At 42.8% G+C, this 27075-nt stretch overlaps 1 protein-coding gene across 2 annotated transcripts in view; it reads left to right on the top strand.

The window, feature by feature from the left end:
- The window catches only part of LOC142970245 (low-density lipoprotein receptor-related protein 1-like), an 84067-nt gene that overhangs the window by 17853 nt on the left and 39139 nt on the right, over positions 1–27075 (top strand). For both annotated transcript variants that reach the window (XM_076110341.1, XM_076110342.1), the window contains exons 3-13: positions 6413–6550; positions 11024–11143; positions 11645–11773; positions 11889–12152; positions 19472–19634; positions 20961–21183; positions 23092–23281; positions 23403–23546; positions 24702–24938; positions 25417–25597; positions 26553–26775. In XM_076110341.1, coding sequence (XP_075966456.1) covers positions 6413–6550; positions 11024–11143; positions 11645–11773; positions 11889–12152; positions 19472–19634; positions 20961–21183; positions 23092–23281; positions 23403–23546; positions 24702–24938; positions 25417–25597; positions 26553–26775 — 2012 coding nt within the window. The remainder of the gene's footprint in view (positions 1–6412; positions 6551–11023; positions 11144–11644; positions 11774–11888; positions 12153–19471; positions 19635–20960; positions 21184–23091; positions 23282–23402; positions 23547–24701; positions 24939–25416; positions 25598–26552; positions 26776–27075) is intronic.

Genomic DNA, 27075 nt, shown 5'->3' on the forward strand with positions numbered 1-27075 from the left:
TAATCTCAGCAGGGCTCTCTCAGAAGGGAGTGGGGCGGGACAGAGGGACCCTCGTGGGGGTGGGGGTAAGGGAGGACAGGGAGCATAGCTTAGAGCAGGGTTTATGATGTGGTAGAATGAGGGACATAAACAATAACAATACAATATGATAATTGAAGTGATAATTAGTCGTCTGTCCTTTGAATTGGTCTTCTAATGCCCTACGTAACAAATGAAAACGGCTGTCGGAAGAGGGGCTTGACGCTTAATTTCTGATGAATAAAGCTTGTCTGGCTTTCTGGGTAAGAACTCTAAGCCAAAACAGTCATTGTGGGGCAGCAGCATTGCCCCCTCTCGGCTCTTTACGAGAAAAACTTGCACAATACTAATAGTTTTAAAGTTAATCCTCGGCCCACTGTGAGGAAATAAGAGGCGAATGAATCAAATAATGAGTCTTTTCAATCTGAGAAATAGTCACTACGTAAGAACCTTATTCAGTCCGCAATAGATCTATTTTTCTTCTTTCATCTGTGTGTGTGTGTGTGTGTTTGTGTGAGACAACGGGAGAAAGAGAGACAAAAATAGTTTGTCTGTGTGTGTTATTTGAACTTTCATCTTCCCTTTTATGCACAAGCTTAAGGAAATAGGTGTGCACCAATGGATGATATAACTTCTTGAAACTCCCCCTTTGATTTCCTTTGGGTGTATTTACTTCCTATTTCATAACCAATACCTACATAGGCTCAATCTATTTATTTGGTTGTGCTATCCGGTTGTGTTGTGCTGAATGAATATTGTAATTCACTTTGCTGATAGAACTGTTTGCTTAGTGGGTTCTGTGCCCTTAGGGGCAGCAGTGCTGCTGTGTTTGGAGAAGGCTCAGTTTGTTGTGCTTTCGAGAGCTGGATTTAGACCTTCCTGCTTTGCTTGTCGCCCTGCCAGCCACCCCAGAAGCCCCCCCAGGAAGCAATGAAAATGTGGTGTTGATATCTTGGAAGGAATGGGGTGAGCAGAGAGAGCCAGAGACCATCAAGTGCAGAGAGGGAACACAGTCTGCCACCAGGGTGAACGCCAGAGATGCTTATAATAAAGAGCATTCATGCTGTCAGTTTGTATAAAAACATTGTTGAACTGAGGTGTGAACACCTGGACAAAGGGAATTCATGTAGCTGTAAATAAACCCACTGTAGTAGTTGTAAAGGCCCTCACAGGTGTGGTTGGAGTGGCAGGTTAATGTGGTGTTTTCCACCTGCAGAGTGAAGTGTTTATGGGCTAGCTGTCAGAAATAAACAGTGTTGTTACCAAAAAACAAATGTTGCCCTCTGTGCTCTGCGGGCTAGCCGTGGCTGTGCCTGCTCTTTTGCTGCCTGTGATCTTTTTCACAAGACTGTGTTGAGTAGCAAAATCAAAATAACACACTTCCATGGCAGCCCATAAGCCTCAATGGAGCTCTGGTGCTGTTGCGTCTTGTTTTTTTTTTCGGTGTCCTAGTTGTTTGGAGTTTCGTTTCTTTGGCAGGGCAGACGGCGGATGGAGGTCAAGGGGCGCCTTGGGGCTGCTTGGGCAAGATTCGGGTGCTCTGTCCAAGAAAATGTCATGTTCACAGGGAGGGCCAGCCGGTTTGTGGGGACATCAGTGGTCCGTGAAACCCAGTATTTGTATTAAGAGGTGCTGGTGTGCAACACTATTTATTCATGAGGTATATTTATGGATCAAAATGTTAAATTATTTAGCTATATGTGGATGGTTGATGTCTGTGAAAATGATTATTTTTAATCATCTTGCTTGTTAGCAGGATATGTAAGTGTATTTCTGCCATTGTTTATGCTGAAATAGTAACCTTGTTGCTCTCTGGAGTTGGCCTCATTCTGGCCTACATAGGGTCCCTTTTATGTTTTAGCACTGGCAGTGTCTTGTTATTTCTTTGTGTGTTTGTTATTGGTTGACGAAGCATTGTGTTGACTTGCATATGGAGTGGAGGCATGAGCTAGTGAATGGAAAATCCCCACAGCCTGACAAGCTTTTGGGCACAGGGACAGGCCTGATCCAGACCCAGATCCTGACTCCTTCTCAGTCAGCTGGACCTCCTTTCTACCACTGGAGAAGAAACACAGATCAAGACACCGTTTCCAAGCTGAATAATTCTGAAAAAAAACATTACTCATGAAAGAAAAAAGTCAAGAGTCGTGAAAGTATAAGCGGTCCTAGGCGAGCAAGGAAAGTGTGTCTTAAAATATTAATCCTAAAACAGCACATAATTAGAAAGTGCCAGCTCCCCTTTCATCACTGTGACCCCGTGGCCCTTGCCATGTTGCCGGCTCTCCCCCTCCAGGTGACCGTGCTACAGCACAGATCAGGCTTAGCATGAGACGCTGCTTACAGCACTGCGGCTCAGCCTGCTTTGTAGGGGGTCACAGCCGATTTGTGTGATCCGAACAATGGCCTTAGTTTTCTTGCCCCCCCCCTCCATCGTTCGACACCCCCTCTGCTCTCACTCCCTAGCACTGGAAAAGTGCATGTGATCTACTTCTATGTGTACCGGCTTAAATATTCCACTCGTGCAAGGTGTCTGAAATCCATTACGCTGTCTTGTTTTGATGGATGCTCGGAGAAGAAAAGCTTTGTTTGGCTCTAATGGTGATTTGGTGGACTGCAGAAAAGTATCCATCAGGCGTTCCTATTGAATAGGTTGATATTGAATAGGTTGATATTGAAGGTCGACGCTGTTTGCGTCTGGTTGTACATCCTCAAACAAATTAGTTGCAGCAGACAGGCCTATGGAAGAAGTGAATTCTGTCCTGGTATCTGCTTACGTCTTTATGACGTCTGTAGCGGAGAGAAGTGAAGCCTTGGAACGATCTCAAGCTCTCCATAGGAAAAGAATAGTTAAATCTCCACCCTCGGTTTCACCCACTGCCTCTGACACAGGGATAGCCTGTATGGGTCGATGATGGGAACACCAGGATGATTTTCCTTTTCCTTGGGCACTCTAATTGAGCTACAGAACAGAATAGTTGAAGCTGTACCCGCCAGCTTGTGTCGATCTTTCACTGAACCGTACAACAAGCTGTGTAGAGAAACCGAGCAAATAGAAAGTTCTCAAAGAGAAAACGGTTTGGGCCTGCTAACCTGGCTCACTCACACTAGAGGAATGTTGAATAAAATACCCTGTTTAATTCAAATTAGCAATGCCTTTTCCACCGCCGACCGCTGCCAGCTCGCTTAAGAATGAAGCCTTGTGGGGCTCTGTCCACTTCCTGTGGATGAGGTGTTCCACTCGGTCGTCTATGTCTACTCCCTCACTTTCTCTTTCTCTCTCTTTGTGTCTCACTCTGTTTCGTTTTCCACACACTGCCCTCCCTCTTAAACACTTTACTGTAAATGGGTCAACAGATGTCGGAAGAAAAATTATGGGAGGAGATAGAGAAGGAGAGCGAGTGAAGGCCAACAGTTTGACTTAGCACATGGGCTGAGAAAGATGAGCCCTTTAGAGGAGCGATCTGTTTTCAAAACAAAGTCCATGCATCAAAAAAAAGAAAAAGAAAAGAAAGGAAGACGTTCATGCACTTTGTTTGCATTTTAGCAACTTTTTAGTTATAAAAGAAAGAATTATGCTCATTTGCTTTCCTGCTGAGAGTTGGATGAGAATACCAATACCGCTTTCATTTCTATTCGCTAAACATGAAACTAGAGCTAGCAGGGGATTAGCTTAGTTTATCAGCATAAAGACTGGAAGCAGTGGAAAACAGCTAGCCTGGCTCTCTTTCCAAAGTTCAAAAATACACCTACTTACTCCTCTAAAGAAGACTAATTAACAGGTAATCATGTTGTATATTGGTTGTTTAAACCATCAGCCATTGAGACCATTGGCCAATTTCAGGGACCTCGAGTCTTTCACTGCTAGGTTGCCAGGCAACTGGTCACCAAGAAAGAGTTCAAGCACGCTTTCCACTTGAAAAGAGAAATAATCGTTTGTACATTTCTGTTTGTATATGAAATAAACACACAACATCCAATGAGGTAATAGGGGAGCTTTAGCAGTACCGGTAAGCAGATTATTGAACCAGGGTGGCTGTGTGCTTTATTTGTGCTTATTGGGCCAAAATACAATCACTCATCAGTCATCTCACAGTCCGTAGACTTGGACAGTGTTGACAGCAGTTTGGACATACAGAACTGAGTTGTTGGCAACACATGGACAAGTTGGACTTAAGGACAGAAGTTGTGCTGAGTCATTAGTCTTTTTGTGGATGAAAGACTGGTCAGAGTCACAAGGCAGGGAACCTCATCCAAAAAAAAGAGTTCAGTCAGGCCATGAAGTCAACAAGCCTTTGCTGCTTGTGCAGTGATTTTAGAAGTACATTCACTTCTATATCGAGTTAAAGCTGCATACATTTAGTGTCTTGGAGGGAGCAGTTTTGGATAAACTCATATTCACTCAAGATGAATATGTTTTTTTACCCCCCAGGGATCCCAAAGTCCTCTCTTAGCACATACTACTATAATACCAGGCTGACACGCCACTACACTGGCGTGCTTATTGTTTTGCCTCTGGGATGGTTGTGTGCATGCTGTGAAGGTAGTTATTTAGCCAGTTCCAACTAGGATAATGATGTGTTTGTAGTTCCTGCTAGTTTTCTCTCGTGGCCATCTTTTGCTGCCACAACAATGGTTCTTTGAATTTCTGCCTTGTGGTTTTGCCTGCTAAGTTGGCAAGTGGAAAAGATGAATATAAATCCATGATAGATGAGAAGGGGAATGCTGAGCTGTTGTGAAACAAGGTAAAAGAACAAAACAGCTAGCGTTGGGAAACGGGGGGGGGGGGGGGGGGAACAGAAGCAAACAAACATGCCGGTTTCCTTGAACAAATCATTCAGATACATGCAAATGATTGGGATTTTCTCACAGACACAGTTTATGAACGTTTTCAAAACGTGCTTGCAGACGTGGTACAATAGGAGCTCACACAATCTATAGCGTATAGCGTATTCCCAACATCACGACACGCAGCTTTGATTAATTACTGTAAAGTGAACGTTCTCTGCTGAGTCAGACAGATTTATTTACTAAGTGAAGGTTTATACAATTGCCTTACTCATTAAATATGTGGCCTTCATAGTCCATCTGTTGCTCAGGAATGTCTTTAAGACCATGATCATCTTTGATAGCCACATGGAGAAATGTCCCGTGTTGTTGTCCCGTACTTGACTGATGCTATTTAAAGGTTTTTCCAGTTCATATGCCACTAAATTGGCCTATTTATTTGCAATAACGGTGAGCATGAGGGCTCTTTGTGTGATCTGTGTTTAGTGTGTTGATAGTCTGATTGTTTGCGGCACACCCACTGCAGGTTACCTCTGTCTTGTAACTGGGTGCCTGATGGTTTGTGATGAGGCCCACCACAGTGGTGCCATCCACAAAAATGAAGTAAACAGATTTGCCCTCACAGGGGCAGATGTTATTGAAATATTTCTGTGTTGCTTCAGTCTGAGAAATATGTTGTTAGATGCCCGTAGTCGCGCTGTCTTTCAGAAAATCTGTCATCCACTGGCAGGATGAAAGGGCAGTGTTTTATAAAGACTGATTTGAAAGCATTTCTACTTTACCGATCAGTTTGTAGTCGGGACAAAATGGATGAAAGAGAAAAAGGGAGCTGGCAAGGATCCCAAGGTAAGATCCATCTCAGGAAGTACATGTTGCTGTACTGTACGTGCCGACATGGCTCCAAACAAACCCATTTGTAACTGGGTGTGTGGAGTTGCACAGCTGGAGCTGTGTTCACAGATAAGGTGCTACAGTGCAATTTTGGTATCCATTTTGGCATGACAGTGCACTTGTGTTTCTGCCCGCTGAGAATGGTTCTTATTGCAAATCCACTCAGAAAGAACCATTTTAGTGACACACACAGACCTCTCCAAAGACAAACCAGGGCAAATTAAGTTTTGCATTACTTTGATGTACTGCACAACCTGAATCTAGTACACATCCAATATACATTAATCTAAAGTTAATAATGCTACTGAAAAATACTTTTTGGGTTAGATTAACGGTTGGTTTGAACCAGTAATGTCTTTCTGTTTCAGTTGATTTTATATGTGTAGCCATTTTTGCAAGAATCATACATACATGGACTATCTATAGTCTCTAATTTGATTGGTGCTATGAATACAATTATGCCCAGCTCAAATGGCCTGTGTAAAATGAATAGATAATTATATGATCAATAATGGGAAACAATAACAGAACCAGGGCTAAAGCACATTTTTGAAAAGTTACCACTTTTCTTTAGAAGATAACATATTTGTCTCATCTGTACTGTTTCTGTAGTTTCTGACAAGATATTGAGTTGCAAAACGGACATTTATTCATATATACAAAGGATTATTACACTTCTTCATTTTCAGTCAACCATAATTGTGTGTGTCATCCGCAGGTCCTCACAGTACCATATCACGGTGTCCTGCCAATGAGTACCAGTGTGGAGGAACAGATCTCTGCATCCACATGAGCAAACTTTGCAACGGGGTGCCAGACTGTACTGACGGCTGGGATGAGGGACCACACTGCAGAGGTATCACTGTCGCACACGCACACATTTAAGGGATATGCAATATGAATGTAAAAGAGTGTTCTGGTAAATAATACACTTCTTGCCGTAGTGCATCCTGACTGTGTGAAAGATATGGGTAGTGTGGAGTCTGGCTGGATTTCTCTTCTATTTGTTGCTTTCGTATTGTTCAGTTCTCTCCCCTGGAATCTTCACACTGAAGTCACAGTAACTGATTGATTTATCACACCAATGTGAAAATATTTATTTTGTTCTGTATGCTGTTTGTACAGCCTTGGGCAAAAGTTTTGAGAATGACACAAGTATTGGTTTTCACAAAGTTTGCTGCTTCAGTGTTTTTAGATCTTTTTGTCCGATGTTATGGTATGCTGAAGTATAATTACAAGCATTTCATAAGTGTCAAAGGCTTTTATTGACAATTACATTAAGTTTATGCAAAGAGTCAATATTTGCAGTGTTGACGAGAAGTTGCTCTCGGAGGATGTTTTGGTACCATTCTTTATCCATGGCTGTGTTCTCTGGCGACATTGTGAGTGAGCCCACTCCCTTGGCTGAGAAGTAACCCCACACATGGTCTCAGGATGCTTTACTGTTGGCATCACACAGGACTGATGGTAGCGCTCACCTTTTCTCCTCCGGACAAGATTTTTTCTGGATGCCCCAAAGAATCGGAAAGGGGATTCATCAGAGAAAATGACTTTACCCAAGTCCTCAGCAGTCCAATCCCTGTATCTTTTGCAGAATATCAGTGTGTCCCTGATGTTTTTTCTGGTGAGAAGTGGCTTCTTTGCTGCCCTTCTTGACACCAGGCCATCCTCCAAAAGTCTTTGCCTCACTGTGCGTGCAGATGCACTCACACCTGCCTGCTGCCATTCCTGAGCAAGCTCTGCACTGGTGGTGCCCCGATCCCGCAGCTGAATCAACTTTAGGAGACGGTCCTGGCGCTTGCTGGACTTGTTGGGCGCCCTGAAGCCTTCTTCACAACAATTGAACCTCTCTCCTTGAAGTTCTTGATGATCCGATAAATGGTTGATTTAGGTGCAATCTTACTCGCAATTCATCCGATCACTCTTCATAACATTCTGCAGTATATGCAAATTGCCATCATCAAAACTGAGGCAGCAGACTTTGTGAAAATTAATATTTGTGTCATTCTCAAAACTTTTGGCCAAGGGTGTAGAGACAACCAACTGGCCCGGCAATGTCAACAAAGCAAGGAGAAGCTCGAATTATAACACACAGAGTGAGAGTAACTTCATTCTCATTACTCCACTATATCTTTAATAGCTGTTTGCTGCTGAATGCACTGAATTCATTCTTTTAACAGAGTAAATTAAGGAAGTCATCATTTTGAAATCCTAAACTAGGAAGTAATTTATGATGACCCAAAAGAATGTCATGCCCTTTACCAGAATGTGCTGATCAAGTTGACCACACTGAGTAAAAACAGAACTTGATTAGCAAAAGCCTTAAAATCTTAAAATCTTCACCGGATAGATGGATTATTACAGGAAAGGACGAAGGTCTAAAAGGAACTGAGGACTTCCTCTATTTGGGAGTCATGTCAGTTAAAAGGTTAGCAAAGGAACACCACTGATGATAGACACTCAAATACTGTCCGTCATGCTGCTTTGTGTCCTATGACTGGTATAGCTAGCAGGCATCATTACTGCTGCTTCACTACTAACCCTGAAGTATATATAATGATGGATTTCCAAAACTGCCTTTCCCAACCTGTACAAAATCCAACAACTAAGAATCTTACTGGCCAAAGTAAAATGTTGAATGATAATTTCATCCCTAGACTCTTAGATTTAGATTGGTACAGTGTGCAGAATTAAATATCTAATCTTCCTCTCCTGAGTGTCAATCTTCTCCTTTACTGAGGCAGGCACCTGTATTTTCTCAAAGACCAAATATCTATTGTTTTCATCTCCCCACTACACCTTCAGTTAAAGAATGTGTTAGGATAAAATGTCTATTAAACAAACACAGCGAGAGGCTTGGGAAAGGACATCAAGCTTTCATGTACTTTCAGGCTTGGCTGGACTTTGAGGTGGGAGTGGACTTCTGTGTTTGTGTAGGTGTGTGTGTGTGTGCGTGTGTGCGTGAGTGTGTTTGTTTTGTATTCACCACAAATATCTGTCCACAGGTGGGTCGCGCACCAGCTTTCTGGGGACAAACATGGGGTCCATTAGTGTTTTTGGTTTCAGGGTTAAGGTTAGAACTAGGTTAAACGGTTTGGGGGTTTTGTGTATATATATGTCTGTAATATAAATATCTCTCGTTGACATCTTTTGTTTTCTAAGAGGTCATCTGATTGATGTGAGTGGTGTGCATTCTGAACCAAAACAGAGCAATTTTCTGTACTTTTATTTGCTCGAAATAAATATTTTGTGGTGTGTGTCACTGTTGGTTGTTTACATTGTTGCCCATGTTGGTTTTCTAAACACATCTCAGTTGTTCAGTGCTCAGACTTGTTTTGGAAAATTCCGGGCATGTCTGTAATTTGAACTGTGGTTGTCCCAGCAAGCCTTTGGAGAGCAACAGGAAGACTTGTCTATAATATTCAATGCACTGTATGGATGTTTATTCCCATATAATGCAGATCACTTAAATGTCTGGGATGATAGCTGAAAATGAACAGAGAGAAATTTGCTGATATGAGTGGTTTAGCTTTTTCTTGCTCAGCAGTTATAGCTGTTTGGAGCAAGTTCAAGTTTAATTGTATTATTGATTTAGGAAACTCATTTAGTGCAGAAATACAACATGCACAATACAGTACCGCAGCAAAAGTGTGGTCTTTTGTCTCTTTAATCTTGAAAGTGTGGTGAGCTTCTCTTCTCTCTCCCCGGAGGTGCTGTGTAAGTGTGAATTGTCTGCCAGTGTTTTCTGGGCAAAGTGAATCACTTGTGACTGATAGATCTCCTCCTGGTTTGACATGACTGTGTCTGTTTGACTATGACTCACTGCGTCTTGATTTATATCTCACAGGATGTGCAGTGCACTGTTGAAAACTCTGCTGAGATTCCATTATGTGTCGGTCAGCTGACTGGAGGGTGGGATTGTAGCGGGTTGTGTTTGTGCCCTTCTTTGTTTGATGTGCGTGTAGCCTTGGAGATGGTCTGGGTCAGCGGGGAGGTATTGATTGTTGGTGCAGGGCTGAAGTATTTGTTGATTTCTGTTGTTGCCTTCCATTTACAGACTTTGTATCGAATATTTGTTTTACATAAAGCAACAATCCACCTTAACATCACTTAACAGGATGTCATATTTTGATGATTTAAAATATAAAAGTGAAAAACACATTTGCTGTCACCAACTCAAAATCAAAAAATTGAAAGTATTTCTTTCTAGACTCATATTTCACTTTGCTGAAAAGTCAGCAATTGCACGTGTAACTCATTTAATAATGGAAACAGTGTTATTAGTGGCTATATATAATAAAACTATTTATATAGCACCTTTCAAAACAAGGTTTTAAAGTGTTTTACAGAAAACATTAATAAAAGTAAATAATCCAAAACATATAAAACAATCCAAAATAATTTGAACTATTACAACAAACACCATCACTTACAAAAAAGCAATGAGATTAAAGTGAGTTTTGAGAATAGATTATAAAGGGGCTACTGAGAAATCAGAGAAAAGTCTTGATGAACTGAAGTAAATGAGAGGCGCAACATTTAACAACAGTAAAACTATATCATACTTTACGATATACACATGGTTGCACGGATGTTTGGACATCGTTTTGATTTTGTTAAACGCCACCGTCCCCATTTACTCAAGTTGTTGTGTTTCGGGTGAAGTATTCCTTTAATTGGTGTGATGATGCATTAGCTAGTTTTCCAATTCTGAACTCATCACTCATAAGTGACGCATTCATTCAATAGATGTTTTTTTTGTTTGTTTTCCGGGACAGTTTAAGGAATTCTGAGAGGCGGTTTGTTTCTGAAAGTCACACTACATCCAGCCACACTTACTGTAGATCACATCAGTTCTAATGCTGATGATGAATTGATGGGTAACTAATGTGACGCTAGATGTTTTGTACTTATTATTTATATGCTCCTCATCGTCAGGAGGAGGCCGCAGAGAGTATAGTTCAACAATTTAGCTTGGCGCATCAAGTATTAATGCCCTTCAGCACCCTGCTAAACTGTAAATATTCCACAGAAAGTGTACGATGGCAGTTTAGTACCCAGCAGGGTGAATGAAATGTGTGATCACAGTATAATCTGTGGGTTTATAGTGGCATGTTGAATGGATTATTACAGAATTATGCACAAATACACCTTTTTATTAGAACCACTGATGCAGTGTTTTTAACTGAATAACAATGTCGGTAACAGGAAAGAAATAAACGCCTTATGTCTTAAATCACTCCTTTATACAATGTCTTCTTTTCATGTGCATTCCTCCAAAATCTCACTCCTGTCTTCGGTTTGCCTCGCCTCTTTTGTCTCCCTCCAGAGTTTATTTCCAACTGCTCGCTCATGGATTGTCAGGAAACCTGTGCGGTGACTCCAGCAGGGCCTGCTTGTTACTGCAAGAGTGGTTATGAGATCAGCGCAGATGGAAAGACATGCAAAGGTGAGTTTGTCTAATGGCCACCCTCTGTGATACCTGCAAGTCATAAAAAAAATAGAAAATATTTGTATTTTATTCCTGGCGAAATGAGAGAAATGAACTCGCTTACCTTGTCCGGTAACAATGTTTACTCAGGTTCTGGAGAAGCTGAATTAAGTGCAGAGCACACAATGGGTAGTTCAGGGGCCCTGGGAGTGTGGTGCATTTCCCACAAAAGACTGTTTAGAAACATTCATATCTTAGCAGGCGTTGCGACAACCTCGCTGATACAATGGCTATTTTATGCAACACATGACCTTTAATGAATCACTAACTTGATCGGACAAAAATAAACTTAACAGGAGACACAGAATTGTTGGTTTTTAATAAGTTAAATAAGCATTTTTATGTCTTGTCCGCAGATATGTTTAGGTTTTTATTGTATTTTCAGTTTGTGAAAATTCTGAACTAGAAGTTGTTTTTTGCTATACCCTAATAAGACCATCTGTGGCTTCTGTGGTTCAGATTTTGACGAGTGCGGTTTGTATGGGACCTGCAGTCAGTCCTGTACCAACACTGAAGGCTCCTACGCCTGCTCATGTGTGGAGGGCTACTTGTCGCAGCCAGACAATCGCTCATGCAAGGCCAAGAATGGTAAGTAAGCCGACATCGGCAGCACTGAATGTAATCCAGTTTTGACTGAGACTGTGCGAATGTTCTGTTCATATTCCTCCTGTCAACCGGTAGTTATGTTCATGTCGCGTTTCAGTGCCAGTAGACCGTCTACCTGTCCTGCTGATCGCCAACTCCCAAAACATCCAGGCCACCTCCCTGAGCGGCACCACGGTCCACAGCCTGCTGTCCACCAGCACCAAACAAACCACAGCCATGGACTTCCTTTACGCCCAGGAGACTGTCTGCTGGATCCATGTAGGAGACGCCCCCTCATCCACATACCTCAAATGTGCCAGGATCCCCAATCTGAAGAGCTTCACAGAGGAGAGAGTCATCAACATCTCCCTCAGCCTGCACCGTGAGTACACCACAGCAGCATAGAGCTTCACCCAGGTACATTTAGCACACAGCAGGATGTTACAGCCCCGTTCTCCACACGTAATACTTCACACGACAGCAGAAAATATTGCCTCACTGCTGAATTCATTAGGTTGTGTGGCAAGGCCGGAAGAAAACACTGGACAACACCTGTGGATTCATAGCAATCTGACAAGCATTTTGTCAGAGGAGGAAGCGTGTATTTGTTTAGTATTTCACTCATTCCATACTTGCATGTAGGTCTGGCTAAAATGAGGCAGAGACTTGATAGCACAGATGTGCTATCAGCACAACAGACATCCATTTTTCCCACAGCTTCTTCAGCACATGGACCTTGAAACTATCAAATACGCTGACTAGAAGTTTGTTTCGACACACGCACAATTTAAAAAAAAAACACTAGAAATAGGCCTTTACATAGCCAGGTAAACGCAGTAAAAGCACATTGAAGCAAATGTTTTCAGGTTCGTTTTTTGGTTTAGTTGCTATCTGGAAATGAATGCAATTGGATTTAGATGTCTGCTTGAGTGACGTTCTTCTAGCTAATCCGAATTTTAAGTAATTCTAAATATCCTTTGGCCTTCCAAGGTCTACCCCCACCTATCAGTAGCAAAGCCCAACCTTTGACTACAGGCCTCGGCTGATCCTCACCTTGAATTATTATGTTTGTCTGGTTTGCATCCTTTGAAGATGGCGATTTGGCCGGGCTTGATGGTCTGAATTCCTTCAAATGTGTTTCACTTTAAAGTCAAATTTAAACAGGTGGAGAAAAAATGTCCAGAAATGTGGCCAAAACTGAACTGAGCATCAATACCGACGTGCTTGTGCTCAGCTTGTGAGTCAGAAGTATCGTGGCAGCACATTAAAAGCAGCTGTGTTTTTCCATGGCTTAAGTTTCGTTTCAGAAAGAGTCTGTTCTCCTATAAAAAGGGAACTAAAAGACAGACCTTGGAGATCTAAGGCGCACGAATGAGTGCAGAGGCTTCTGCTGGTCAGAAGCCTCCGCACCCACTTCTCCTCCCTCTGTTTATCTCTTCGTTGCTTCAACTTCCTAGCCGTGTTGCGGCCTGGTTTTCGGGCTCCATGTCTGCACTGCGAAAGGGAAAGAACAGAAACAACACATTAATCCACACAGAGGCAGCAGGAATGCTTCCTTTTAGGAAGTTGGTTGACAGATGGTTTATAACTATCTGCATTGTCATTCTAATCCGCAAACATTCTTTGAATGACTTTGCCTTGAATTAAAACAGCGTTGCCTTTTACTCACTCACTCTGTCATTATGTTCATATTCCCTGCCCACGTGCTTCCTGGTTCTCTCCACAATCCCTTAACTCCACTTTTAAACACTGTACACAGTACTTGGGGTGTAATGCAGACATGCTTTAATTGTCTTGAATCATATAGCTCAGCTTTATTCCTCTCCTTTCTCTGTCTTTGTTGCGTACTTGGGTGCAAGTATTGTGACCTATCGCATTCACTCAGCATGCAGCGGCTCCTCTCTATTGACGTCCTTTTTCCATGCGACTAAAGAATGCATTAACATGACAGAAATGACTTTCTCAGCACAGACCATCGCAGGAAATGAATAAGCCGAATCACGACAGTCGGGCAGCTCTGTCTTGCACATGCTCGCACAGTGCGGTGTAGCTGTCATTTGGAAATATGTTCATTTCAAACCAGATAATATCGGGCAAGCTTCAAATGATGAAAATTATGCATGAGGCATTTCGGTGTCCCTCAGTATTAAGAGGAAGATTGAGCCCGGTGCACTTCTCCGTCTGTTTTGAAGCTTGCTAACGCCACATCTGTTATTAGCAAATTATTTAGTACAACCCTTATTTAATCAGGCTCATACAGGAAAAAAGACATCATAACAGCCTCCTCGAAATTACAGAAACATTGCCACACTGATATGGAGTTTTCCTATAAGGAAAGATATGTATTTGCGCTTAACATTATGCTTTAAGTAGTATTATCACTGTTGCTATAACCATGCAGCTTTAACCAGGACCTCACTTAAGGACCAGAGGAATTTGCAGGAAATTCCAGCAGCTTCAGCTGGTTTCTCCACAGCCGCCCCCCACACACACTGCAGCTTGGACAGGATGTGCATGACTGATGAAGTAGGATTAAAGCTGTATTGCTGAAATAAGGAAGCAATTGAAGGGCACTGCACCTCCTGTAGTGACATTGTTATTACTATTTTTGTGTCGGTATGAGTAACATGAGAAGAACATGTCGTTTGAAGACAAATTGACGGAGAAAGTTAAGTGTTGGGTGTTTCCTGGCGTGACGGTTTTGCACAATAAACCATATCTCAGGTGTAGACAGGTGCTAGATATGACACAACACATAGAAAAGAGAATAAGCCTTTTTATTTGTGATGACTCAGACAAACAATGTCAGCAACAAATCTGACAACGCAGAAGACCCCAAATACTTAACGTCAGCACAAAAAATATACAATGCAAAATGGCCCATTTTTCTCATCTGTTCCAGTCCCTAATCTGGAGCGACTTCCCAGACAGCAGAGTTGCTCTTTTGGACAGGCTGCTGGCGTGTGAGCATGACAGAATAGGAGGAGCAGGTTTATGCTTACAGTCAACAAGTGAATGAGCCAGCATCGACCAATGGCAGGGGTGAACATACAGGAAATGATGCGCGTGTGGTTGGAGTGACTCATGACCTCAGTATGCCACAGATGAGTTGTCCAGATGTGTCCCCCCCAACACACACATACACACACACACACACACACACACACACACACACACACACACACACACACACACACACAGACTCTCTCACTCTCTTCTGTCTCGCTCCTCCTCTTCCAAATTTCATGAAACATACACTTACTCTCATTCTATATTTGTCAGTGTATGTTTCTTGCCATGGCTAATTATACCAGTCACTCACTTCATACAAAAGTCGCAATGTAAGCACCACGTGACTATGACATTTTTTTCCACTACTTTTTAAACAAAAACATGCTCACAATAATAGCGCTAACATGCTGCTGGTTTGCAGGCATCATGTTTACCATAAACTAATTCAGTTTCATGTGTTAGCATGCTAGCATTTGCTAATTAGCACCAAATATAAAGTACAACTGAGGCTGATGGGAACCAAACGCTAGATGAGGGATGAAGGGATCCTCAAAGTGATCGCAGACCATCCTAAAGGGAACATGAATGTCTGTTCAAATTACATGGCAATCCATCCAAAAGCTGTTACGATATTTTAGTCTGGACCATGGATAAAGATCCAGATTAAAATTAGATTATACAAATACCCCTTGTAGAGCAAACACAATGCATCAAAGACATTTGCTGTTGTTTTAAATTCCTTTTAGGGACTCTAGCACATGAACCATATCTATTTTGCATATTTTAATAATTAGTGAAAGCATATTCTGAGCTGCGCTTGTCAGACGTCATTTATTGTAAACTGTGGTGACGAGTCTCTTATTGCAGCAGGAAACAACCATGAAATACCAATAGTACATACAAATATAGGTTTAATCAGTTGTTTCTAACACATGGGTGCTGAGAGCTCTTCCCAATGGGAAACCTAGCAATGAAAGATAGATTAACATTCAGTTGTACTAGATGCTGATGCTCCACACTGTGCACAGGAGGGCTGATCCTAGAGCAGTCACTAAGCTTCCCTTCCCTGCTTGTACTGTAAGAGCTACAGTCCCTGCTCCCCCTGCGCAGTGAGCTACAGTGTGCTGCTTAGCACAGACACTGACCTGAAATCTCCTTAAGAGGTTATGTGCTGTTAAAAGGCAAGTCAGTCAGCACATTTTCAACTCTTCTCTCCATTCAACACTGCTGAGCTTTAAACACCTCTCTCTCTCTCTCTCTCTCTCTCTCTCTCTCTCTCTCTCTCTCTCTCTCTCTCTCTTCACACATTAAAGGTACTATATGGAATTGTCAGAAAATCCTTGTTATTAATGTCCGCAGTGGCCGTTAAGTGAACTGCTGTCAGCATTCTGGTGCATTAGTTAGCCAAATGGGGGGTTTGGCTGGACTGGCTTGGTCTCAAGAACACTTTTTGAAGGTCTCTTCTCAGAATCGGTCCTGTGCTGTCCACCGTCTGATTTATTAGTCAACATCATCACTGAGTTTATTAGGACATTCCTTATATACATACACACATGCAGCATATATGGCATTAAAAGAGGTGAATGGCTCAGTTTTTAGGTTACATTACAGTCCGCTCACACATTGACGTTATAAAGCGATTTTTACCTTGAGCCATGAAATACATTTCAGTCACTCTACACTGTTCAAAATATCCAATTGTATTCCCCCTCTTGCCTTGTGTGGCCTCTGGATCTTAACTGAACCACACTTTGTTTTTTTGTTGTTTTCCGATTCTCCCCCTCGCCTGTGTGTTTCTGGTGTGACGTCGTTGCCAGATGCTTGAGGGAGTGTTTTGGACTGCGGGAGGTTGGCGAGGGGAAGTGGGGGTTGGGGTGTATGAGCGGGTGGTGTTAAAGTTTCAATCACAGTTTAAAAGTGACAGTTCTGAGGTATCAAAACCATTTAAAAGTAATGCCACCGATATAACTACACTATTTATCCCCCTGCGTAGTAAGCGCTGTGGGTGCCTGTGAAGATGCATGCCCCTCACTTGTCCTCCTACACACAGTTGTTGGAGTGAAACTCTGCCTAGCATTGCTCCATTTAGCAATGCACTTTAAATACATTATCTAGACATTCCCTCGGCTGTTGTTTTTCTGAGACCAACAGGGAGCAGAGAAAGGAGACACGTAGAAAACAAGTTGTTTAGAGAGAGTAGGAAAAAAATGAAGAAGGCGGTCGGTTGTGTTTTTTCAATTATGCTGTGTTGTTTTTTATAGCATAGTTTGAGACGGACAGAGCTGCAGTTAATGAATCCAGTCTGTTTTCCCACCTCTGGGAAACAGACAAAGGGGAGGGATAGGGGGATGATGCATTGAGGAGGAGAAGGAGGAGAGAGAGAATGGGAGGAGATTGAAAAGTCTTCATTGGAGCCATTTCTGTTCAGCAGAGGTGGAGGAAAATGGAGAGTGGGTGGTGTCAGAAAGCAGGGGACGGATATTTTTCCAGTTCTTTCAGTAACCCCCCCCCCCCCCCCCCCCCCCCCCCCACCCACCCACCCCCTTTGTTTACCCATTGCTTAATCAGTGAATCAGAGTGTTGTGGGGCAGCTGGAAGCATTTAAACAGAGAACTCTGTGTTAAAAATGAAGAGTACCTTTGGGAATATGGCCCCTGATTCCCATAAACCTCAGAAATGCTGCAGCACAATGGCCAAGTTTCCTTAGTGGAAATCAGATCTCTCTCTCCCTCATTCTTTTCTCTTCTGTCTTCTTTCTTTTCTTCTCACTTTTTTCTTCCTTTGCTCTCCTTCCGTCTGCATTTTCCACTTTTACTTGAACCAAAATATTTGGAAGTGATCCATCTCGCTCCCTTTGCTAGCTGGGCTCTTCAGAAAAATGTGTCAGTTTATCTAAATCCAGAGGGTTCCTCTGGACTTGGTGTCAGATTTATTGGTCCATAGCTGGTAAGCTCTCACTATGCACACTTTTATTACGCTCTTATGCCAAGGAATCTGCTTTGTCATTTCCCCGCACTCAAGCTTTTCTTTCCGGGTTGGAGAAACCGATCCTCTGGTCTGTCTTAAATCATCACAGTGACCTGCTCACCCTGGTAAACATACCCCCATATTAGACCTCCACCCTTAGCTCTGAGCACTGCATGTCCATGGATTCCTGCAGCACGACTTTGGCCCTATATCTGAGGTGTTTGTGTATGTGTGTCAGTAGGTGTGTGTGGATAGTTCTGTGGAGAGCAGAGCTCGTGGCAGCTGTGAAAATACAAGTCTTGTGGTTTGTGGAACCCTCCTCCCAACTCTCTCTCTCTCTCTCTCTCTCTCGCTCTCTCTCTCTCTCTCTCTCTCTCTCTCGCTCTCTCTCTCTCTCTCTCTCTCTCTCTCTCTCTCTAGTCATGCAGACATATAGTTTTCATTCCCCGTGTTAAGAATAATATTTATAGGTCCGACAGTCAGTCCTGGAAGAGGTATTCAAATGTTTACTTATATAAAAGTTGCAATACCACAATGTGGAAATACTCAGTAAGTAAAAGTCTTCATATTCTTCAAAATGCTGCTTAAAGTGGCTATATTCAGTATTTTTGTATTAACAATGGATCACAGGACTACTGTGTGAAAGGGGTCACTTGTAGTGACGAACTAACAGATAATTGTCTCTGACTCTGAATTCTCCTCAGCTTTACGGAGCGTCAGCTTTTAGCGTCTTTCAGCTCTTTGTTTTGGTTTTCCGGCTGCGACTTTACTCTCAGTTTGCAAAGTAACGAGTAACTACAGCTGTTAAATGAATATTGTGGAATTAAAAGTACAATATCTTCCTTTGAAATATAGTGGTGTACAAGAATATAGTTGCGTAGAATTAGCACAGTACAGTAAATGTACTTTCCATCACTCACTGCAGCAAATATCCTCACATTTCCTTTCCTTTAGCTTTAACAATAGCTTTCTGTCTCTGATCCTTGGCTCAGCCTCAGTGTGGCTGAGCTGCTATTTGAGGAGAGGAAGGAAGAGGAGGGAAAGAGGGAACCAGGGAGAGGGGTATATTAGTGTCTCATGTTATTCTTTTTTTACAATTTTTTCTGCTCTCACAGACCCTCGCTGTGTGGTCCTGCACCACATTCAGGACAGTTTGTATAGAGCAGGGGTATTCCAGTGTTTTTCCCTGTAAAACTTCCATAAAGTGTGTGCTGCCATTTGCACGCGTCTAGGTGTTTGATTTTCATCGTCGGGTGGGGCACCGGTCTTCCCCGTGATCTGAGCCTCAGGAAAATAAACGCAGCGGAAACCGCACGCCCACTGTCGCTTAGCTACAGCTACAGCAACATCTCACTCCTCGAAGCAACAAACAGCCTGTCTCATATTCTGTCTGTCTGAGTGACTGACCAAACCTGGACTGAAAATCTGGACCGTGTGTGATGAGAGAGGGAGAGAGGGAGAGGGAGAGAGAGGGAGAGAGAGAGAGAGAGGGAGAGAGCTGTTGAAGCTAACACACAGTATTGCTGACTAATTTACTTCATCACACGACTATGAGTCAAACCCTCTTACCCATCTGCTACAAGTATGCACGACAACAACACATGCTCGAGCTCTTTATGCGTCAAAATGAATCAATTCAGGTACTGAAAACACTGTGTTGGCCTCCCCCTGCACCTCCTGTGTCTGTGCCCCTCCTTACCCCTCCACCCTTTCTCTGTCCAGATGTGGAGCAGATGGCCATCGACTGGCTCACCGGAAACTTCTACTTTGTGGATAACGTGGACGACAGGATCTTCGTGTGTGACAAGGATGGGCAAACATGTGTCACCCTCCTGGACCAGGAGCTGTATAACCCCAAAGGCATTGCCCTAGACCCCACCATGGGGTCAGTTTGATATCTTACTTTCTGTGTAATGCATAAACACACTGCATGCAAATTCATTTTAATCCCATGAGAACAACTGGAGTCAGACTCCTGTCGTGTGCCATTGTTACCCAACTTTAAACAGTGAGGTGAAATGGAGGGAAAAGGCTAAATGGAAGTTTGGACGTTGGAGTAATTGAGTGCAGATGTTCTGTTTGCACTGTGGTATGCTGACTGTATAGGTTTTGAATGTAAAAGCAGCTCTTTTGTTCATGACCAGACTTTCCAACTGAATTCCTGAATGTGTGTGTGTGTGTGTGTGTGTGTGTGTGTGTGTGTGTGTGTGTGTGTGTGTGTGTGTGTGTGTGTGTGTGTGTGTGTGTGTGTGTGTGTGTGTGTGTGTGTGTGTGTGTGTGTGTGTGTGTGTGTGTGTGTGTGTGTGTGTGTGTGTGTGTGTGTGTGTGTGTGTGTGTGTGTGTGTGTGTGTGTGTGTGTGTGTGTGTGCGCTTGTAGCTTCCACGCAATTTCCTTGGCCGTAATTGTTTTTTCCAGTAACAAGGTCAGGTAGATTCACTGTAGCTGCTTTTTTGTTGTTGTTGTGGTCTGCAGTGTCATTAGAGGGGGAGAAAAACACCACTAACAACAATATAACAGCAAAATTCATCCTTTGTGGTGCTGTTAAATTAGTTACCACGAATCTTTCAATATATCCGACAGTCACTGTTTACTGTACTGAACCTCAAAAAAGTTACTGTTTATTTTACTATCACTCCACTATGACGGGATTTTGTGAGGGTTAGTTTTGACAGGGAATCTGACAGGGAAATATGTTTTCCAGCTCATTTAGCACATATTTTACAAAAAGAGATGTTGCTTGCCAGCACCTTTTCAGGGACTGTGAGCGTAATTTGTTATTTGAAGCTTTAAATAAGTCACTATTTTTGCTTTGGCAGCTGTGAAACACTTAAATAATGATTTTACAGTGTAAATGTGTTCCTTCAGAATATAGCTGGTCTTTAAAATTACAGCTATTCAAAAATAAACTCCCAATGTTAGGTCTTGTGGTATAGGAGACTTACTGAATCCAAGACTTCAGACATCTTTGTTTTGTCCAACCAGCAGTCCAAATATATTTCGCAAATATTCAGCATTATATTGCTGTTTAGGGATGTCTCCTGCTTCTTTTACCGTACTGAATCTAGATTAGTATTGTCTCCCTGTGATGGAAATAAGGGCGATCAATCAATTATAACAAAGCCAGATGGGCGGAAAATAATACTATTTTCCGACTCAATTGATCTTTTCATCCGTCTGTCCTCAATCAGGTCTGATCCTTTGTTTACACAGGAAGGTATTCTTCACAGACTACGGTCAAATCCCTAAGGTGGAGCGCTGCGACATGGATGGCCAGAACCGAACCAAGCTTGTGGACAGTAAGATTGTGTTCCCGCACGGCATCACGCTGGATCTCGTCAGCAGGCTGGTGTACTGGGCCGATGCCTACCTGGACTACATTGAGGTGGTGGACTATGAGGGCAAGAACCGGCACACCATCATCCAAGGCCTGCTGGTGAGAACAGCTGCACAGGATGCACCCCACTCCCATTATTATCAATTAGCCGGAAGATAATCTCCCTTAAATTAGCTGTCTTTGTGTATGCTATTCATAATGCTCTAAAAACTCCAGAGTGCTTTATAGTTCCCTATATATCTATAATAAACCTTATGTTTCTCCTGTGTACTCCTGTAATGCGTTCTTGCCCAGTGAGTTATATGCACAGATAAGACCGCGGACATTTGCCTTTTCATTAAAGCCGCTGATTAATAGTGTCTGATGCTGAGGCTGTTGTTGATGTTGCAGAGCTGATGAAGCACAGTGGCTCTTAAACCTGTTACCATGGCTTTTACTGTGATCTGTGGAGAAGTAATAGCTTTCATTTACTCACTGAACCTAAGGGCACACACACAGGTGCACACACACACACACTAGCATGTCTTGCTTTGTGTGTGTGTGTGTGTGTGTGTGAGCACCTGTGATAGGGCAGAAGTACATTCACATCCTCCAGGTAAAGGGTAAACGTGTGTTATCGATGGTGCTGAGTTTGGGCTGTGCGTGTGTGTTTACAAAGGCCTGACATGCTCTCGTAAAGCTGCACGGGAAACTCATTTGTTTAAAAAACAGTTTTTAAAGTGCAGAAAAAATGTCCATGCTTGCTCATAGAAGACCCTTTATATGCATTCGATTTGGAAAAATTCAGTTCTGATGTTGATGTTTTTCTTGGCTGGATCTGTGAGTAAAGGTGACATAGTGCACAGTCATGTTTCCTTACAGTCTGATGCTAATAGGCATCCATTCACTGTATAACCTCAGTGGGCATTGCCCTTCAGCCTATGACAATAACCCTTTTTATCTTTCTGACTGTGTCTGTCTGTGGCCCAGCGGGCTCCACGCAGCCTGAGATAGACCACAATGCCATCTCAGGTTTTATGCTGCTGCTGCTGCTGACGCAGCCTCTTGGGGCACTGAGTCACTGGCCTATGTTTGTCCAGATCTGAAAGCGTTTGCTTTGCTTTTCTTCCTGATTTTGTCAGATAAAAGCTCATTTGTCCACGAGCTCCAGCTATTTTGAGCAGTGGAAGTGTTGCTGGTTCTTCTCAGTCACTGCCGCTGCTGAACACTTCATTTCACATCATTTTATAACACCACTTTGTACCACAGAAAATACTAGTTTCTGAACCAAAGCCAGGTGGCTGTTAGCATTGTGTATCAGGACATCTCAAAAAGAGGGTAAACAGTTTAACCACCACTCAACATCACAGCACATGGTTTACTAAAAGTAACAATTTAAACATCAACTCTACTTTATGCTACATTACCAATTACTCACTCACTAAAACTAACCATGGAGAAAAAATGACTAAAGAGAATCTGCGAAACCTGGAGGATATTTCGGACAGAGCCGTGGTAGAAGCGCGGTAATGGACTCGGAGGTTTTCAGATGTGTCTTACTGAAATAAAATGCCCCGCCACACTGAATCATGGTCAATTATTTTCGTATGCGAAGGCACATCATCATGTATTACTGCTTGCATAAAGACAAGATACTGTATTAAGGTGAGGCAGGGGTGTGCTTCAGGAACATTTGCACATCCAGAGTGAATAAATCAATGAAGAAAAATTTGAAAATAATTGTCACCAGACTTAAACGCAAAACGAATGTGTTTTTGCTTACACAGCCTTCATCAGAGCATTTAAAGCTCTTTACAAGCTCAATAAATATAGCACTGGTACAGTATTTCTGTAGAAGCACATATTTATCTTATTGTCATGAGGCACAGCAAACCAGTGACTGTGTAACTGTTCTTAACTAGACTACATGTGGGATTGTACATTGGAATTAATACCATCTTCCTCTCCTTTACTCTTTCCCTCATCCCTTCTATCATCTCTCCCACTTTCCATTTATTTCTCTTCAAGATTGAGCACCTGTACGGGCTGACTGTGTTTGAAAACTACCTGTATGCCACCAACTCAGACAACGCCAACATGCAGCCTAAAACCAGTGTGATCAGGGTCAACCGCTTCAACAGCACAGACTACCAAGTAGTGACCAGGGTGGACAAGGGAGGAGCGCTGCACGTTTACCACCAGAGACGCCAGCCTCCAGGTAGACTATACACACACACACACACACACATACATACACTTTTATATCATCAGATATCATCTGAACACTGTATTGATGCTTCTAGTTTTGTGACTTTATTTTCCACCTTCTTGGTGTCCAGTACGTAGCCATGCATGTGAGGTGGACCAGTTTGGGAAGGCTGGAGGCTGCTCGGATATCTGTCTGCTGGGGAACGGCCACAAGACCCGAACCTGCCGCTGTCGCTCCGGATTCAGCTTGGGCAGTGATGGCAAGTCCTGCAAAAGTGAGTTGGACTATAAGTGTTATGAAAAAACAATTACGTTTCAGCGGCCGCAAATCAACAAATGATCTAACTAGGAATAACTAGCTCAAGTAATTTGAAAAAAAAAGGAAGTACAATTTAATCTAAATATGTAAATATTGAGTAGGCTGTAACACAACTGAAACTAGTTAGCAATCTTATATTCAGAGAAATGACTCAGCAAGGAAGCAAGGAAGAAAGCGCTGAACCATCAGCTTAGCTAACGGAGCTAAAAGTACTATTTTAAATACAGGGTTGAAACTGATAACGAACTATGAATTCAAAAGCATAGTAGGAATAGTTATCTAAACGCAATGACTAGACAGTTGAAATTGTTAGCGGGGGGTAGCTTAATGGATACATTATTACAATAGACCAAACCGACCTCAACATTGACAGTTCAGATGTATGAAAACATTATTGTAACAATATCTTCTTTTGTATAATTTTAAGTATTAAATACCAGTTTAAAAGTTGGGTGCATTTGTCACATGGCTGGTTGTGTCAATGAGCCCATCAAGCTGTGGAGGTACATCCGACAAAAAAAAGTTTGGTAACCACTGCACTGTAGATTCATTACAACTGTGTGCGTGCAGCCAGCATAACTGTAAGTATTAAGTAAGGAGCCACAGTGATTCAGCTTTATAGACCTAAAGCCAAAGGCAGCCAAGGTTGGACCAGGGATGTGCTTCTCCCCTGGGCAACAGACCGGGGAAGGGCTGAACAAAGTAGCTGAGCAACACATAACTTAGTCTGACTCTCCAGCTCTCTGCTGACCTCCCCATAAAGCTTTGAGCCTGATTCAGCTTGTTGAGAGAAGTGTTTTGATATTCTATTAACCAATAATAGCATTGTATTGATCTGCCTCCTAACATTAGACTGTAGTAAAGACGACCCCCTCCTCCTCCTCCTCCTCTCAGTTAAGATAACTTAATTTTCACTTTGGGCTTTTGCCGATCTTACACCTTATTTACGTGTTTAAATCAATACACATTATTTGGGGAAACAAACAGTCATGAGTCAGCGTCTGTTTAAAAAAAATATTTTTCAACAGAAATTGTAAAAGAACATGATATAAGTGAATTGTGTAGATATAAATTCAGCACTAAGCTACAGACTTGTGTTTTCTTGCTGCAGAACCCGAGCATGAGCTCTTCCTGGTCTATGGTAAAGGTCGCCCAGGAGTCATCAGGGGCATGGACATGAACGTCAAAGTACCAGATGAATACATGATCCCCATAGAGAATCTGATGAACCCGAGAGCTCTGGACTTTCACTCTGAGAGCGAGTTCATTTACTTTGCCGACGCCACCAGCTACATCATCGGGCGACAGAAGATTGATGGAACAGAGAGAGATACCATTGTGAAGGAAGGTAGGGTAATGACAACTAATTTGACAAAGGATTGTGAAAATTAAATTCCATTCCTATGTGATTTCTTTCCCAGGTTACACATGCACACTCACATTCAAGTTATAAGGATTCTGCCCAGGTTTGGGCTGTAAGACGTTGGGCAAACATTTTCTCTTGAACAAAAATGCATGCATGAGATTATATACAGGTTTAAATATAGAGGTGATAAACAACAAGGTTATGCCATTGAGTACGAATGGACTACTTTGAAGTGTTTCCACAAATTTAAGTTGGCAAACATTTAAAGGTCTCCATGATAACAATACTTTTTTCAATGAGCTGTATGAATCAGCAGGCAGCAATCCTGTATCAAATCAAGGCTGACATAAAAAAGATATAAAAAAACGTAAATCCCGGTTTACACTTCTTGAAAGAATATGCAGTCAGTAGTGGTTTTATTGCAGCAGCAATAGGCACCAACAGTCTGTGCTTGTCTCAGGAATCCACACAGTGGAGGGCATAGCTGTGGACTGGATGGCTGACAACTTGTACTGGACAGATGACGGGCCTAAGAAAACCATCAGTGTGGCTCGGCTGGAAAAGGCTTCACAGACACGCAAAACCCTCATCGAGGGAAAAATGACTCACCCTCGAGCCATTGTAGTGGATCCTCTGCACGGGTAAGACAAAGAGATGGGGTGTGGGGGGGGGGGGGGGGGGGATGGAATTGGATGTTTTTGTTCCAAAGAAAAACAATACAGATCGTTGAACAAGGTGAAGAGTTGAGAGGTGATGGCAGCAGTTATAATTTGACTTTGAGGTGGCAGTATGTATGATGCATGCATGTCTGTCTGTGCTTATCTGTGGTCAGGCAACATACGGTGAAGGATAATGATTGGTGGTCATTTCAGATGACTCAAGTGCTTGGTCACTCACGTCTCAGCAAAGTCTCCCCGCTCTCTTTCTGTCACAGCTTCCCTTATCTCTTGTGTATGAGCTGTTTATTGATTTGACAATACACCACTTGCATCACTTTTTTTCCCCTCTTGTCTGTGTCTCTTCACAATTTCCAGCAGAACCACCCTGAAATGTAACGTCCCTTCTGATTTCACTTATCACGCGCTATTTATTAAAACAGATGGTGCATTACATGGTAGATTTCCTCCCCAAGCTTATTAACAGACACCCATATCTGTCTCGTACTGTTTCAAATAGTGCTTAATCTTGCCGTGTATGAATGTGTCCTATTGATAATGACCTCCTGGGCTGTGAGAAGCGCACGCTCATAAACACGCACACACTTTTGGGATTGCAAGCGGCAGGGTGATGTGTGTCCACACACTCCCCAGGGGAAAGCCACTCGCCTCCACTAATGCCTGTAATCAATCAGGCTCAGCGAGTAGAGGGAGGAGAGGGATACATTCACAGAAAGAAAAGGAAGAGAAGCAGACAGATGGAAAACAAACTATGAAATGTTGAAGCTAATGTCAGTCATATTCCTGCGGGGGGGGGGGGGGGTATAGTCTTGCACAGTGTTGTAGACAGTCAGTACTCACAGGATGAGCCTGGAGCAGTCTTACTATCACATTTCATTCAGTGCTTGTACCCATGACAGTTCTCTTGTTGCCTCCTCAGGTGGATGTACTGGACAGACTGGGAGGAGGACCCTAAGGAGAGCAAGCGAGGGAAAATTGAGCGGGCTTGGATGGACGGCTCCAACAGAAACGTGTTCCTGACCAGCAAAACTGTGCTGTGGCCCAACGGCCTCAGCCTGGACATCCCTCAGGGCCTCCTCTACTGGGTGGACGCCTATTACGACCGGATTGAGATGGTTTACCTCAACAGCACCGAGCGCAAGGTCAGCACTCGCTCACCATCATCGGGATTATTTTACTGCAGCGTGGTTCACAGGAATCAAGGTGGAGGATTATTCTGACATAACGAGCTGTGAGCGAGCTGCAGTACAAAGGAATGAGTTTTGCAGCAATGGAGGACTGTGGGTGGTCCATCACAATGCAGTTCATAGTCTGTGGGCTTGAGCCCTTATAATACTGGTCACTCCTTGTGGCCGTATTGATGCTATTTTGTTTTCACTGGCCTGTGTGTTGGCTTGGTGGTGTTTTTTTATAAAGCATTAAAGATTTCTAATGTTATGGTT

Source organism: Anarhichas minor, unplaced genomic scaffold (assembly GCF_050575085.1).
Source record: "Anarhichas minor isolate MPS153535 unplaced genomic scaffold, ASM5057508v1 ptg000043l, whole genome shotgun sequence".
Lineage (NCBI taxonomy): Eukaryota > Metazoa > Chordata > Actinopteri > Perciformes > Anarhichadidae > Anarhichas > Anarhichas minor.